This window comes from Manihot esculenta, chromosome 6, assembly GCF_001659605.2.
Source record: "Manihot esculenta cultivar AM560-2 chromosome 6, M.esculenta_v8, whole genome shotgun sequence".
In the NCBI taxonomy this organism is placed as follows: Eukaryota; Viridiplantae; Streptophyta; class Magnoliopsida; order Malpighiales; family Euphorbiaceae; genus Manihot; species Manihot esculenta.
The window spans coordinates 26307107-26325038 of NC_035166.2; the positions used below are offsets into that span (position 1 = coordinate 26307107).

Consider the following 17932-nt stretch of genomic DNA (forward strand, 5'->3'; position numbering starts at 1 on the left):
TGAAAGTTGTTAAAAGTCAACCAATAACACCACAAAATTATAGCAATATTTTCTTAAGAAAATAATTTTTATAAATACAAAAAAATAAGATGCACAACCCCATGGCAGATGTTACAAACTTCAACCAGTAAAATACGTTATTACACGATATTTTTAATTAATAATTTTTTAAAATATAAATGAATAACAAAAGAGAGACCAAAACATACAGAATAAGGCAATTAAAAAATAAAAAAATATTGTTATAAAGAGGATGATATTTTTATTGTAATGACGTGTATATAAGCACAGTACTTTTATTTTTTAGGATCTGGCTTCCGCTTTCCCGCAAAAATAGAACACCCCAATACCTCTCTCCCTCCATCTCTAAAATTTTGGTCTTTGCAGTTTCTCTCTCTAGGAAAATTCGGAAAAAAAAGGTGCGATGCAGAATACGACTGCCACCGACGCCAGCTTAGTTCGTTATTGACCTCCTTCTCCGATCGATTCAGGTTCTTAATTTTCTTGTCATTTTGCAATTTATTTCAACAAGTTCTATGCCGATTGAGAAACTTTGGTATTACTCCTGTCACTTAATAATATCCTTATTTAATTCTTCATTGATTTTCTCTCATCTGTTGGCTACGTTTTCGTTTTGATTTCAAATCTAGGGTTTATTTTTCCTTTTCTCCATTTTTTTAAAAAAATATTTTGAGCTGTGTATGGGTTTATATCTTGATTGAGCTATTAATTTTATTGGAATTGACATGCTGCAGTTAATTGTTCGCTTTCTATGTAACTGTTTGCTCTATGTTTATATATATATTCTGACAATTCATTGGATTTAGATTAATTTGGTTCGTGACAGCGGAGAAATTGCCCTCAATTGAGAAGCTAATTAAACGCTTTAATTGTCAATTCGTTTATTTTCTTCTTTGTTTGTAAAATGTGTAGAGTTATCTTTTTCTTTTTATCATTGTTGTTGTTGTTTTTGTTATTATTGTTATTAATATTATTATTATTATTATTCTGGTTTTCACCGTAAATGGTTGCTATTTACGATCATGATAGGCCTATTTGATGACTAATCATTCCTAATATATGTGTATATTTTCCCCCCTCCAGTTATTTACTCTAAAATATGTTGGTTTTGGACAGTCTAAGCTCACTTGACATGTCTGCTTCTCTGCACTCAAATGCAAATTGGTGATTGTTGCCGGAAAGCCATGCTAATGTAGTTTTTGAGAATCTGGGAGTTGAGTGTTGACGGGGCTGTTCGTATTACCAATGGGTGTGGGCTACTTAGCAATTTCAGCAGCATCCACAGCTTTGAGCTTTGTGGGTCTACAATGTTGGGCAGAGTTGTCGCTAGACAAACTAAAATCAGATGGCTTAATTGATGAGATTTTTAGTAGCCCAGAGAATGCCAACCAAGCTCTTGAGTTGGTGTGGGGTTCTTATGCTACTGTTGCGCTGCTGGCGAATTTTGTTTTTAATGCATTCATTCTACTTAATCTTTGTCTTAAGGTTAGTTTGATATTTTACCAAAGGATTTATTGGTTTCAAGTATTATAAATTCACAATTTTGTCTTCTTGGCATATTGAGTTGATTTACTAGCTTTCTCTCATTAGTTAAGGCAAGCAACTTCAGTAAAAACCAGATATAATTTTTGCCAATTCAAACATTAGAAATCTTCCCTTAAGGCCCTACCTATCTTGTGTTCAATTTTGACAACTGGAAACAGTAGTGATCATTTGTAACTGTGAACACCCCTATTTCAGATGTTCTGATCTTAATAAGATTTCATATTTTACCCGTACAAGCCCTAAAATCAACATACACACAATCGTTGGCTTTGGCTTTAGTTTGCTGCTATGAAAGAAGTTTCATGTTGCTGTTAACATTGGTTTAGGATGTCCATTCCCTTTCCTACTCCCATCCTATGTGGAATCTATAACTGATCTGTAATTTGCACTTGAGCCTTAGCCTATGGAAACAGGCCTTAACTATCATTCCTAGCCTATTTGCTAGAGAAGCTTATAAAAAATTTCATGTTTGCATTATAATGTGGGGTTCCCCACTTTGGAATTGTCAAGATGTTGCATTTGCTATCTATGTATCTGTTCACTTTGATGGTTATTGTGTTTGTATTCAATATGCAGACTATATTCTTTGTGGAACTTTACCCTTCTGAAACTCGAAAACTCATGGAACGTCTTGTTAATTATGTTATTTACAAGGTAACATTTCTTCCTGATCGACTGAGTGGAACATATTTGATTCTCATTCATAGTACATTGATGTGCTAATTTGTTTCAGTTTAATGCATTGTGTTAATAAGTTCTTTTGTTTGGTCAACAATAAGGATTTGTTGAACAAGCAAAAAGTATAAATGAGAAACCACTTAAGAGGATAAGCTCTTCCTTTAAGTGTTATTTGGGCGTTCCATTTCTCAAATTCTTGATCACCTAGAATGGCTTTTATGCCCCTTATTTTTTCCCATTGTTTTGGTACCAATTTGATGGGATTGGCAACAATGTGGGCTATTGGTGTTGTCAGATTTTATTTTTGAAGCTTAAATCTTTTATGTTTGAAATGCTGCTTGTCTGTTGAGATTCTACACCTCTTCTTTCTGATGGTATGGTTGCGGAATTCCATATTTTTGTTGATGAGTGTTGAACAGGGGACATTTCTTCCATTGGTTATTCCAGCAACAGTATTTCAAGCAGGCTTGTGGTTGATCTGGTTGACTGTTCTCTGTTCTTTAAAGGCACGTGACATAATGTTTTATGATAAGTATTCTGTTTTAAGTTGATTATGGGAATAATAAAATTACTACTGAGCATTCTTAAATGTCTGATGTTGTACATGTACAGATGTTTCAAGCTTTGGCTAGAGATCGACTTGAACGTCTGAATGCATCTCCTTCTGCAATGCCATGGACTTATTTTCGTGTGTATTCGGTACTTTTGTTGGTCTTGGCTGTAGACTTTTTCTGGTAGTCTCTAGAATCCTTTTTTTTTTTTTTCATATGTGTGATTTAGGAACTGCATTAATGTTCCTTTCTTTCTCTGATGCTGACTGCCAAACAGAAGAGGGAGAGGGACCTGATTATATAAATGAATAATGAGTGTTAGTATTTCTTATGGAGAAAAAAATATTTGGCTTTTGGTACAAACTAGATAATAACGTGTACTCCTTATTTACAAAGTAAAATCTTATTCAGCAAGCAGCCTCGATAGAGTCAAATCAGAAAGTAGAAAGCTATGACACTAATGAAATTTGTTTCAATAAGGAAAATGCAAGTTCATAGTTCTTGTGCATATAGAGATTGTCATCTTCTAGCTTGTTGGCAGTATGTAACTGTGTGTAGATTCAATATAAATGATTGTGGTTGCTTTGGTGGGGCCGAGAATGGCTAGGCATAGAGACAGTGACCTAATGATCGGGAAAGCAAAACAGTGAGGAAGGGATTTCTAGCATTGGTTAGTAACTCTATTATTTTTTAAAGAATATGCTTAAATTCTGAGACAGCTTCCCTGCAAAGCAAGGGGAAGGTTGCATACGTAGATACTCCACAGTACCCACAAATGTGGAATTGCTTTGTGCATTTGGTCTCTGTTTTGTGTTCTTAAATTTTGGGAGAGTCTAACTAGGATGATGTCCTAAACAACAAATTTTCAATTCAAAAAGCTCCAAAAGGGAATGCCGGTTGACAGTCACAGACAGATTTTGCTGATAGGATGGAGATTTAATTAACTTGGTTTTCCCAACTCCTGTGTTTAGTCTTCTGTTTTTAATTGATTTCAAAATGTTTTGCATGTTCATAAATGTCACTGGAAATGCTTCTTTATGCATATCTTTTGGTGCTTACAGGATAAGGCTGTGTTTGGTGATTTACAGAACATTGGGTTCATCCATGTTTCTATTATTGTTCTTTGAGCCATTCAGTATTGCGTTTGAGACTATGCAGGTGAGGAGTTTGAAACACTTGTTTTCTTCCTTGGCAATGAATGATTCTGTTTATTATATTTGTATTCTATGAACTACTATGAGCGACACTCACCAAGCCAATTTTTACTGTAGGCGATGTTGGTACATGGCTTTCAGCTGCTTGATATTTGGTTCCATCATTCTGCAGGGAATAGTACAAATTGTCAAAGGTTCAAACTTTTTGATGCAATAGCAGCAGGTATTTTCTGAATTTTGCTTTGGTATGTCAAGGGTGATTATCCTAGATTGTATGGGGTGGTTTGAGGAAGTTTTTGCGGAAAGTGCAATGAACACCAAAAGGGCCAAGGTCTCCTAGAGCCTATGTCCGAAGCACAAAATACAGGTGTATACTTAGGCACAGAAATGTGTATATCCATTATCCAATGCAAAATTGTTTTCAAGATAAACATCGAGAATATGAAGTATGAAGCTAATGTATAGAACAAGGGGCCTCTACTCTGTAATTTATGTACTCCAGAAGTGATATCCTTGCTTTTCCTTCAAGGTTATTGACATTCTATTGGGGAAGATAATTGGAAAATGTACAATGTGGTGGATGCAAGTGGTTATTAGTCAACAATAATATGTGAAAATTGTTGATTTAGTTAAATTATTGTGTACATATTCTACTAAAAAATAGTCTTTTTAGTGCTTGCCTAGTGGTTTGGCTAAAAGCATGGACCTTGATAATGCACTTTGCTCTTGGACATGCTTTGTGCTTGGGAGCCCATTTGTTCCCGCATCTTGTGTGTCATATAGATTTTTGGTCCCAACCACAACCAAAATTTGCCAAAGCTTTATTTGGTAATAATAGTGAACCTGCATTTTCTCCAATCCAAACTTGGGTCTTCTGGCACCAATCTTCCTTTGTGCGAAGTGATGAGGCAATTCATAGCTGCAATGTGAAATCACCATACCTTGCTCCAAATGATGCATATGATCCTTTGGACTATGTTGGTGGTCCTATTCCATTAGCACTACTATTTTCATTCATTCTTCTTTTTCTCTAGAAAAACAATAATAACATTTACCATAGTTATAGTGTAATTAATGTTCTATTATCTTCTGATTAAGAAATGCTGCTGCAGGTTCGTTGACCGAGTGGAAAGGCTTTCTTATCCGAAATTTAGGGTTTTCCCTTGACTTGGCAACTTTGTTAATGGCACTTGGTCATTACATTCACATTTGGTGGCTTCATGGTGTGGCATTTCATCTAGTGGATGCAGTCCTTTTTTTGAATATACGTGTAATTACTTATTCTGCTAATCTCATGGATCCTTTACACTTTATTTGGAGGAGAAGTAAGACCTTTTGGGGTTTAAGATTTTCATAATTTTTTGTTGTTTGGGAGGAGTGGAAGGGTTCCATCCCTTTAATTCATAGGCTCCTCCAAACACAAAACATGGTTTTAAAACTTAAAAAGCCTTCCATTACCTTATAAAACCTCCTCCCAAACAGTGTTAGCATTCCGCAACTTCATGTCCTTTTCTACTCATTGAGCCTGTAATTTTGCACAGGCCTTGCTTAGTGCTATCATAAAGCGTGTAAGAGGATATGCCAAACTAAGAGTAGCTTTAGGTGCTCTTCATGCAGCTCTTCCTGATGCAACATCTGAAGAGCTACGAGCATATGATGACGAATGTGCTATCTGCAGGGTAGGCATAGTTATATACTTATGTCCTTGTTTCTTTCCTTTTAGTTTTTAATTGGATGCATAAAATGTAATTTGGCAAACAACAGGAACCTATGGCTAAGGCGAAGAAGCTACATTGCAGTCACCTTTTTCATCTTGCATGCTTGAGATCCTGGTATGATGTAGAATTCTTTCTCACAATATGCTTGGTAATTGCATAGCATATAAACAATAATACTATGTTGACCATCACCGAATAATTGCAGGTTGGATCAGGGTTTAAATGAAATGTACTCATGTCCCACTTGTCGGAAGCCACTTTTTATAGGCAGAACTGAAAATGAAGCAAACCATCACCGTGGAGACATTTCAAGTGATGAGCAGCTTGCTCGTCAAATTAGTGAAGGGCTTGATCAGCAGACAGCTGCTACTCGACCTGTAGGGGTATTCACAAATCAGACCCATAATTCTATAGAAGGCATCCCTTGGAGGTTCAATTTCTTATTCCAAATCAAAATAGTCTCTTTTCTATTGCCCACAAATAAGTACAGCTTGCCGCTTCTATATAAAACAAGCTCTTTTTCTTCTCTCATTTAAATCTAACTGAAATCCTCTAAATTTATATCTAGTACATTTCTCTTTTGCTGTTGGGAATGTTCACAGCACCCGCTACTTTTGGAAATGTGCCATTTTAGATTTTTCTTCTTATTTTTAATAAAAAATGCAGTTTGATGCTATTGTTGATATTGTCTGGAATTTTATGCCAAAACATTCCAATTGCTTGTCAAAAGTTATTTTACTTCAATAAAAACTTTCAAGTGGGTTCTGTACTATAGTGTTGGTGTACTCTGCCACCATTGTTGTATTGTAATAGTTTGTTTTTGTTGTGTGGTCTATAGAGGCGCAGGTTTGGATCCAAGCCGGTTGCATACTTGGCCAGGCCAGGGTGTAGATGGGGCTGGTCCCTCTACTGCTATGAGATCAGTGGGACTAGGTAGAGTTCAAATGATGATGAGACATCTTGCATCTGTAGGTGAAACCTATGCGCAAACTGCTCTTGAGGATGCTACTTGGAGCCTGTGGCCTATGAATCCCTCTCAAGCTGTTGCTTCTGCATCTTCTGTCTCTCCTGCTACTGTTGGAAGATCAACCGGAGGTACTGGTGGTTTACACATGAGGACTGCCTCACGCTCTGCAAGTGACAACATAGTAAACATGCTTGCGATGGCCGAGACAGTACGGGAAGTTCTGCCTCACATTCCAGACGAGTTGATACTTCAGGTACGGTTCTGATTTTCTTGTAACACAAGGGTCTACAAATGTTACTTTAATTGGTCATCTTTGATCAGTATATCTCATTGCCTATATAAATATGTATGCATATTCATATGTGTGTGTAGTTGCTAAGTGGGAGTGTTTTGTACATTTTTGCACTTTTTCCCTCTCATTTAGGTCGTTGCTTTTGCTTGGGTCATAATTCGGTGCGGTCTGCAATAAATTTCGACTCTATCATTTCTGTTCATGATTTGATGGTAGGGAGGCTGGAGTCCCATTTGGTTTTAATTATTATTTTAGTTGCTACCCGTTTGCTGCGGGTCCAATTTCTAAATTGCAATCTGAATTTGACTATTGCATTTACAAATTATAACAATGGTTACTATGCTGAAATATATTATTCTTAGACCAAGTTGGTTAGTGTAGAGGGGATTATGGCCTTGTTCTTTTTTTTTTTTTTTTCAGAGTCTGTGAATTAAGAATCCAATGCATTAAACTTTGCAGGACTTGCAGCGAACAAATTCCGTCACCGTCACTGTGAACAATCTTCTTCAGATGTGAAATCAGTAATGTTAGCACATGTTTTTTTTGTGCTTCAAGCAGTCGACCTGCCCTTTGTATACCGAGTATCTGTAGGTTTAGAGCAGCGCACTAATCGAGCTTGGTCAATTACCCCCCAACCCCTATCATGTCATTTCAATTTTTGCCTTTTTTTCAAATGTCTACAAGTTTCATTCTGTGTATATATATGAAGTCGTTTTTATTTATAAAAGAAGGGGAAAGGCACACTATATTTTGTGTTTGGTTTTCCTACATAGATGAATGGTCAGCCTCGCATTCTGATTTTGAACTAACCACATCAGTTTTCTACATTGCCCAAGCCTACAGGACGAACCTTTGCCGTACGTTTCTGAAATATCTTGTGTGCAACGATGAATGGATCGTTTTTAATGCTAAGATGAAGGTGCTCTGTTCAGATTTTGAGGTAATTAATGAAGGTGCTTGTTTTTTATTTTTTGAGAAGATGGAAGTCTCTGTTTGAGTGTCGATGATGCATATTTTTGCTTAATTTTTTTTTTCTTTTTAACCCCTTATTTAAAATTAAAAATTTCACAAGATTCAATTATTTCCTTGATAAATGATTTTGTAATAATTTATTTAATTTTTTTATTATGGAAAAGTAAATTTATAAGAATTAAATTAAATATTACAGAAATTATATATTTTATATTATAAATTTATTTTGAGTAATATTTATTTTTATAAAGTTATATTTTTATGAAAAATATGTTGAATTAATAAAAATGAATTTTTCAATATATAATATATATAAAGAATAAATTAAATTAATAACTTTATTATTAATTAAATATGATGTGGTATCCTATTACTTTGTGTTTAATGAAGTGATTATAGTATTTACTAAATAAATAATTTTCTAATGTTAATGTTGATTAAAAATAATTATTTATTTTAATTTTTCATTGATAGCATAAGGCATTATATTATATTACATAAAAAAAAATTAGTAATAAACAGATGTATTTAATGATCAATAAAAGACTGAAAACTGATTACTAAATAATGAACCTTGCTTCCTATGATGCACGGAGCTAAGTTAGTAGTGCAATAAAATCATTTTATTTCAATTGAGTTCAATAAAAATATTAGAAATTGGACAGGTTAAAATTTTAAAGATGAATTTTAGCTTTATCTATATAACACATTAAATCTAAGGAACTGCATAAATATGAACTCATTAAAAATGGTTCTTCTTGCCCTCTGGTATTTTATTTTTTAGTATTATTTTTTTATATATCAAAATTGTCTCTCAGGTTTTAAAACTCAATGGATAAGGGTTTACATTTTTATAGTATAGGCGTGATAAAAAAATTATTCAATTATAAAAATAAACTTTCGTCTCCCTCGTGCTCCCTCCGAGCTACTGTTCAAAATATTCAAGACATTGAGCAAAGGATCGACTTTATCAAAAACTCATTCAGGGCCCGGCCCAAACTCTGAAAGAACTTTCATTAATCACGTGGGCTCCGCGTCAGCTTGCACGTCTTCAATCCTCTCTCTCCATGCAGTAATCGCACTATCAGATTCTCATTTCTATGCAATTCTTTGATAACGACAAGGCCATTTATGTACATTTTTATTCCAAAATGCGGCGAACACTTTTCTTTACGTTATCCGCTCTTCACGATCCCAGACACTAATGCGATTGAATTCCCAAATCATCCTTGCCACGGTCCACCAGCCTTTTTGACTATGCTCTTCCTCGTTCTGCTCACAGACTTGTCTTCTTTCTCCTGTAAAATGCCTTTTAATTGGTGCGCACTCTCTCCTGTTTCACCCACTGAAAGCCCTAACTCGTTCAGTTGCTTCTAACCTCACTCGCTGTGTTCCAACTCGTGTTAGCAATGAGCCGAATCAGGAGAATCAAGATCCTCGACTCATACTACCCTTCCATCTATGTCGGAGAAGCTTCCATTTTTACTCCTAAGATGCTAGCTTTTCCCTCATTTGTAGTAGAAGAGGAATCTGAGGATCTCAGTTTTGCTCTTGACCTTTTAACCCCCAAGCTCGACCCCTTTGAGCTCTTCGAGTCGGTTTCCGATCTGATACAAATCGACAAAGCTTCGTCTTTTTGCTCCTACAAGAGGATCCAGAAACGGGTCGGGACCGAGTTGTACTTGCAGACTTTATGTGATCGAGTCAGCGGTCTTGAGTCGAGGTTTGACCGCTTGATCAACGGGAAGGTTCGTGGAGAGGACCGGAAGTACACATTGACAGCGGAGATCAAGGGGCCAGTGGAGAGGAAGTACAAGTGGACTGCGGAGATAAAAGATGGAAAGAAAAATAAGGAAGAGAAGAAAGCGGGAGTTGAGAAGAACTACAAATGGACCGCTGAGGTGAAAGGAAAAGAAGCGGAGCATCCAATCTCGCGGAAGTACACATTCGAAGTTTCCAGTGGCGATGCAGGTGAGTGTAGCGGATCAGGAAAGAAAGAGAAAAAGGATAAGGAGAAGAAAGAAAAGAAGGGAGGTAATGAAGTGCGTCTGGTGGAGATTGAAGAACACTGTGATCATGGGGTTGTGGCTCTTAGACAGGTACAGTGAATCACTCTTTGCTTTCATTAGATTACATCCTGTGAAAATGACCCCTCTTTTTCAATTTTATGAGTATCCTTTCAATATGTTGAAGTGTAAAGTGTTCTATTTTTTATTTTAAATTTGAGGGAAGGCGTTTGCGAAGAGAGCTAGAGCTTCCAAAATTAGTAAAGGAAAGCAGACGGAGTTGTCTCGTCAAGATGCTGCATTGTTGATCCAGATGACCTTCAGAGCCTATCTGATCCGTAGATCAAAGGCTCTTCGTGCCCTTAGAGAGCTGGCAATTGCCAAGGCGAAATTGAAGGAAATCAGAGCTTTGTTCAACAATTTCTCCTACCGCAGACAAGTAGCCCGTGATGCAGAGGAGCGCCAGAGGTTCTCTGAAAAAATTATTGTGTTGCTCCTCACTGTTGATGCCATTGAGGTAACGTTGCCTCTAAATTTCTTTTATATAATGTCGACTAGCAAACACTTTCTCTGCCTTTATACTAGGTTTCAATATAAAACTTTTTAATTTGCTGTTTCTTATGCTGAATCACTTCCACTAAATAGCCTTCTATTTGCTTCACCTCACTCTGTGGCATTATACATACATAATCAAGGTTAGAACCACAACACCAACTCATCAGCTAGTGCCTCCAACTGTCCTTCGAAGGTAGACAGGACTTCCGTTTAATCCATGCATTACTTGAACAATGATCTTAAGTAGTATTTGGAATGCCGTTATTGTTTAAGGTTCATTTGTTTGACACAAATATTTTTCGCAAAAAATATTTTCTATATTTGTGGCGTGTGGGACACTCAAGAAAACTGGTGAACAGCAAATATTTTCCTAGTCTGAGGAAAAATTAAGTCATTGTAAGAAAAAACTTTTTTTTTTTGAAAAGATATAGTAGTACCTTTATGTATAAATTTGTTAATATATTTTATTTTTTAAATTAAAATTAACTAATGGAAAATAAGTTACTTTTTTTTAAAATGATTTCCCTGGAAAACATTTCCCACAACAAATATTTTCCACACAAAAAAAAAAAATTCTAAATACAAGTTATTTTCTGAGAACAAATGGAGCCTAAGGTTGAAGTGAACTAATTGAGGTAGTTTTGTAACATATCATTTTATTTAGTTTATTAAATTCATTAATAAAGTAGGTTCATAAATGTGGATGAAAACCTAGGGTGAATGTGAAATTCTTACTTCAAAGGTCTCTTTCTCTTATGAAGTATAAATCTTTGTTCATAAATTCTGACTCAAAACTCTGACTCAAATTACTTGTATTTCAAATTCAAAGTTCAAGTACATCTTTTTTCTTCTTGAAAGAAGATAGAAGTTGTTTCATAAAATTTTAAGGTGCATAAATTTAGATGAAATCATTATCTAGTTTTCTGTCTTGTTTTACATGTATAATTTGAGATTGTTTACAACATCAATACATCACATTTTGCTTTTCTTTTCTTTTTTCTTATTTTTTTTTCATGTTACCATTATTTTTTTGCCTTGTGAATGAATTTCTCTTTTTATGATTTCAAAATTCTTATTAGATGGTAGGACAATTATTCTCTGCCTGCATTCTTAAGTGCATATGTTGTTGTAGGTCAAACTTAGGCATTGTTTATAAAGGTTACTATCTAAATGCACTGCCCGCCTTCAGTATTTGCTTAGATGCTTGGCAAGTTTTTCTCAGGGTTTCCTCTAATATTCGGGAAGAGTATTATTTCATTGGATCATCAAATGCAAGGGTATCAACTATTAAAGTTTTAGGATAAAGTAGAAGTTGGGTCCACTAAACCCTTACTTTTGGGCTTTTAATGTCAGTTTGAAACACTGTAATAGAACAGTTTAATGGATAACCTGATCAAGTACAAACTGGTTGAAATGTGACAATGGTGTGAAATTTTGGAATTTCTTGCTCAATTGTGTAATTATAGAAAGTGATAGTTGCATGATTTGGGACTAATGTTGTTCTTAGGTATGAACTTTCTCATACATTAATAACAAGGCGAAATGGGTAGATTTATAGATAGAGTTTAGATGGAAACTAAAGAATTTTTACGGGGCACTGAAGATATGGATGCTATTATCAGAGGGTACCATCTAATTAATTTGTTTACTCAATACATTTATCATGCATAGTATTGTCACATTAGAATAACATCATGTCGTTCAGCCCTTTTCTTTTTTCTTTCTTCCTTTACCTGTTTCTTTTTTTTTTTTTTGGGGTGGTGGGGGTGGGGGTGGGGGTGGGGGTGGAGGTGGTAAGTAGGAGGGGATGGAGAGGAGGCTTTGGCCAAAACTCAAAAGCTGCTAAAGCTTATTTGGGCCTGGGCATAAGCTTCTTTATGTCCCACTAATATGGGTCAAGCAGGACTCTCTAGACTTCCCACCATTTTACTCCTTGAAATGGCTTCAGTGTTTTTTTTTATTATTATTATTTTAATTTTCTTCATGTAAACAGTAAAACCTCAAATAATGTATAACTTAGAAGAGCATGTCTTTTTCATCTTGAATTAAAGCATAATGACCAATTTTGGTGGAGAAACCTGTTTGTCTATTTACAAACTTAAAAAATCATGTGTATTATTAATTCTTTTACCCATTACTAATTGTTTAAGCAAAGACTAGCCTAAGCAAAGACAATGAAATGCTTTCCTTTTGATAACATAAGCTAGAGGGAGGAGGATTTAGTGTTTCTCTACAAATCCTATTGATGTCCTGTCCTTTTCTTTTTAGTTTTAATCTTTGGATTTAGTAATTTTTGGCAATTCTTATTGTCACTCCCTTGACCTTTTGGTTCAAAAGTGAACTGTTGTTGATTTGGCATTAAGAGTTCCATTTTGGCGATGAATTGTTAGCGAACCATGCATATGATGCTGGTCTACTTATCAGACGGCCTTTCTCCTGGATGGTCAGGAGCATTCATGTTAATAATCATGTAGGAATTTGTTCCCGCTTTTCTGTCAATCTTGCCCTCCTGCCTGTTTTCCCAACCCCTGTAGGAGAAAAAGGAGTTTTTCCTTATACAAGCAACCAAAGATATCTCCTGTTTATATTGGTTCTTCACTGGTTTTGGCTTATTGCAATCTCAGGGAGCTGATCTGATAGTGCGAGCTGCAAAAAAGTCCATGGTGGATGAGCTAGAGGCAATGCTTGATGTGGTGGACCCCCAGCCTCCTGGGAAATCACTTTCCATAAAAAGGCGGACATTTGATATGCCTGATGGTGTTAACAGCAAGGAAATAGCGGAAGGTGTGGCTCAGGTTGTGCAAATGATTGATAATGATCTCACTAGCACTTTTGAGGCATGCCTGTGATGACATGGATTTGTTATGGATCATCCCATCACGGGGTTTGCTTCGTGTCCTGACTCTTTGTTGTGCTGTTGTAAACTATGGAGATGATCTAATATGGTCAGCTGTCGATTGGTTAGCTGTGCTCCTTCAGATGAGGACTAATTCTACTAGCTTGTTGCTGTATTTCCATTTACTGTTTCATTTGAATATGCTTATGTCTCAGCTTTTTCATGAATTTCCCAGCTTAAAAACAGTGGATTTAGCTGCAAATTTCTATTATTGGTCAGCATAGCCTGAGCTGCGGTGAGATGATAATTTTGAATGAATCCATCTTCTCCGTCTATTTTGTCCACACGACATGAATATGCTTGGGGGGCAAGAAAAAAACACTCCTTTTCAAGGCACAAGCCGCTTGCGTTTTTTAAGATATTATTTATTACTAAAAGGAGGATTATAAGGTTCATGGACAGTTCCTTATGTGGTTTTTTATAACTCGATTTTTCGCATTTTTAAACGTAATTTTTTCTTTTTATTTTCTATGAAAAATGATCTGCGTTAATTGACTATTGATGAATAATAAGATATTTTTATCCCTGTTAAGAGCTTTAAAGATATTCTGATCGTTATAATTCAATTAATTTTTAAAATAATTTTTAAAATATACAGATTTTTTTTGACAGATTTATGGCGGTAATTTTCAGACAGTTATTGCATTGAAGGATTTAGTTTCTAATTACAAGCCAAACATTTTATTTTTTATGGAAATAAAAACTCTCAGTTCTCGTATGAAATTTTTTTGTAATTTTTAACATTTTGATGATTGTTTCTCAGTTAATAGATAAGAATTGGGATGAGGTTTTTCGCTAATGTAAAAGAGTCATGGATCTGTTTCTCTGGTTGATTTTTATTCAAATTTTATTGATTCAATTGTTTCGGAAGGTAATGTTCAATGGAGGCTTACTAGTTATTATGGGTTTTCGGAATTATAACAACGACGTCAGTTTTGAAATCTTATTCGAGTTTTATCTCGTAGAAACTCACTTCCGTTGCTTTATTCGGGAGATTTTAATGATTTATACTCGAGAGATAAGAAAAAAGGAGTATTTTTGTCAAATTATCTTATACAAACAGGCACTCGAAGAGCATTTTTGTCAAATTATCTTATGCAGTGGTTTGATTTTGAATTATTATAAATCTTTGTTAGACTTTAAAATTAATATTTCTGTTAGATGGGTTCGTTGTAATACTACTCTAACTGCTCATACTTTGACTAAAGAATCTATCAGGTATAATTGTCTCTATTTGGAATAATATACTCTTTGTTGTGAAATTTTATTAATACAATCATTAGTTTTGCTTTAAAAAAAAGAAATCCATAGACCAAGAATTAATATTGGAAAAAGCTGGGCCTATAACGAGAGCTGAAAGCCCAAGAAAGAAAACCTTAGCCTAGCAAGGTTAAACGAGAACGACTCTGAGCTCCGGATCGGACGCCCAATCAAGCAACGCCACCCATTGAACTCTCAAAAGAAAAGGGCGATGGAAAACAAATTGAGCTCAGAGGTTTTTTTTATTTTTATTTTTTTGAAGGATTGACAGCAATAAGTGGCTCCTAGGTAATTAAAACACCTCCAAAGTAGAGCTCACGAAACGGTTGCCTATGAAAGAGATGTCCCAATAACGTCACATATTTAGATGGTAATGGTATTCATATATAATTTTCTTTAATTAATTATTGAAAATGAGTGACTAATGAGTTTAGCCTTTAGATAATTAGGATTTATAAAGTTGATGTGATGTGAATTATAAGAAAATCAATGTTAAGTATATTTTAATCTTGTAAAAATCTAAAATTAATTTTACAAAGATATTATTGATGAATGAATAAAACTCAAATACGTTGATACAGGCATCAATTAATCATGTAGTATTCTAATAATTGGATTAATCACCTAATTCATGTGACCTTTATTTGTCAACTGCAATATTATAATAAAAATCTAATATATAAATTTCCATTTCTAATTGTGGTATTTTCTTTTTATTTTGTTTGTGCAAAATCAAATTAGGAGACAGCTGCAGCAGTCTGGGTGTATACCTGAGTGGAGACATGGGACAGAGGGAAAACGGGCAGAAGTTGTAAATATGAAGAAATGGAGGCATTTGACAGGTATGATGGAGTCAGAAGAGGCAGCTTCTGAATATGAAGAAATTGACTATTCCATAAATCAGAACCCGTGGGAAGAATATGACCACATCCATTGCCAGTCACTTATCTTTGTCTCTCTGCCACTGCCAATGCTTTGTATTTTCCAATCAATGCTCCTTTTCATGTTATAGTTTTAACTCTAGATTCTGTACTGTCATTTTGAGAAAGTAACCTACATTTTACACTTAAATAATTTAACTTGTTGGTATAATTTATTTTAATAAATAAATCCTTTGGAAGATTGTGTTTGGTGTGTTTTCAACCTACAATGGCAGAAAACAGCTGTATGAAGAAAAATTGCCAATGGCACTCAATTTATTACTATTAACTCCTATGTTGAATTCTAGGTAGTGTTCCATTTATTAACAGACACCAAACCAGTGCCCTAACATCTAGGTTTTCTGCTCAGTTTCTTGCTAAACATCAAAACTAGAAGAAGCTAAATCTGATAATTGGGTTTCGGAAATTTGATCATTGTCCAAATATTTAGCATGAATTTGATCATTGGTTTATTATTTAATACCAAACAACATGCTTATTCTTATTGTTTAAATTAGAGGTACAAAACCTTACTTTGCTTCTGATTAATTATGAATTAGCTGCTCGTGGCAGACGTTAGCAACTACGTACAAGTCAAACTACGCATATACAATTACAAAAAAAACAGCCTTTGTTAAATAAATAGATACCATATTAGAAGGTTAGTTGAAGAAGTTGTGCGCAATTTAGAACTATACGCTAATACAAAAAATTTTGTTGTGATTACAATGGTCAAAATGTCAAAGTTATAAAATATTAATACGCTTAATTAATTAAGATGCCAATGACAATAATAGAAAAAAAAACATTAATGATAAAAATAAATGTAATGACAATAATAATAAAAATAATAATAAGCAATGCGATTTAACGTAACCTACGGCGTTGAAAAAGAAGAATCGGTAACCAACCAAGCATAGGCGGGACCAGCACGGCACACACAGGACAGAGGCCTGTTAAACTCTTTTATTTACATGTCAATTCTATGATGCCACATTAAAGTTGAGAAATTAAAAAAAAAAATTATTATATAGGTGATATTAATATAATTAGTATTTAATTTTCACTATTTTCCTTAAAATTAAAAATAAATATTTTTACAAAATAAGAAATATATTTGATTAGAGAAGCAAAATCAATCTTAGCGCTTTCCTTTTCTCCACAAGGAAACTTTCATTTTTTGGTTTCTTCTTTTAGCTTCCGGCGGTTGCAGCGGACATAATGTCCATGCTTTAATCAAATTCTAAATTCTAAATTAATCAATATGTAATTAAATAATAAATATATTTGATTTGTTTTTTCAAAATAAAACGTGGCCAGCTTGGATTGGTTGACCCCACAATAGCAAGGCCTTACTTTGCCAAGTTCATAGCTATAAATCATTACAAAAAAAAAGTCCACCGATAAACTTGGACGTTAACGTTATGTTAGTTTTAAATTTAAATTTATTAAAGTTAAATAAAAAATTATTTTTATTATATTTCAATTAATAACATGATGATTCAAAAACACAAAGATATTATTAAATAATATATTTCGTTTTCTTTGTATATAAGTTTAAATAAGAGTATTCATTACTAATCCATCGTAGACAAATTTTTAAATTGAAACCGCATTTAATAAACCGTAACCCAAATTTCCCTGCAAGTAATACTACATATATTGACTTCATGGGCATTGGTCCATGAACGATCAAATCGTCAAATATGGATTCTTCCTTTTTGTATTTACTCCAAATTTCGTGTTTTATAATTAAAATGTCAATATCCTCTTTTGGATTTCCTCATCGCTATACTTATTATCCACAGTAAAGTATCTAAATACTTAAAATTTAAGTATATTATAATATATATTTGAATTATTTTAAAAAATTATTATGTACGATTATTATAGATATATATATATATATTTGGGTTTATATAAAAATTTTAAATAATTATTTTTAATTATAATTATATATTTTTTCAAAAAATATGTTATAAAAGTGAACGGTATTAATTTTTGTGTTTCTAGAATATTTTATATTTTCAGTTTTGTCCAATCAAGTTTCAGCTTCTGCCACGTAGAATAATGTCTCTGGCTTTGATTCAGCATTAAACCGCAACACCTTCCCATATCGAGCCACCTGTGGCTGTAATTTCTTAAAATATCCGGACCCACTATCTGAGAAGTCTGCCACGTGGGCCATTACCTTTGGTTATAATTCATCGCAACCACCGTCACCGACGATGACCTAGCTGTTACTCAGTCATTGAAAGCGACGACACGTTTCGCAACCCGCTCAAGCGAGAATTTATGCAGCGGGCCCCTACGTGAAACGTGGCCACGTCAGCCTGGACTCACTCATAGGTGTCGACACGCGCTTTGGCCTCAAAGTCATACATGCCACATGTCGTT

The 17932-nt window shown here is 34.4% G+C and overlaps 2 protein-coding genes across 2 annotated transcripts; both read left to right on the forward strand.

Annotated features, from left to right (window-relative positions):
• Window positions 1-305: 305 nt before the first annotated feature.
• On the forward strand, window positions 306-7672 carry LOC110617427 (E3 ubiquitin protein ligase RIN2). The gene is made up of 13 exons (XM_021760186.2): window positions 306-491; window positions 1138-1506; window positions 2143-2220; window positions 2664-2750; window positions 2857-2978; window positions 3857-3953; window positions 4067-4172; window positions 5062-5219; window positions 5491-5628; window positions 5714-5781; window positions 5873-6097; window positions 6506-6887; window positions 7386-7672. The coding sequence occupies exons 2-13, from the start codon at window positions 1267-1269 to the stop codon at window positions 7440-7442; spliced, it is 1758 nt and encodes a 585-aa protein (XP_021615878.1). The 5' UTR covers window positions 306-491; window positions 1138-1266; the 3' UTR covers window positions 7443-7672.
• Window positions 7673-9106: 1434 nt separating this feature from the next.
• LOC110617697 (BAG family molecular chaperone regulator 7) lies at window positions 9107-13628 on the forward strand. The gene is made up of 3 exons (XM_021760655.2): window positions 9107-9997; window positions 10131-10421; window positions 13084-13628. Exons 1-3 carry the CDS (start codon window positions 9308-9310, stop codon window positions 13306-13308), a joined length of 1206 nt encoding a protein of 401 aa, XP_021616347.1. The 5' UTR covers window positions 9107-9307; the 3' UTR covers window positions 13309-13628.
• Window positions 13629-17932: the final 4304 nt, after the last annotated feature.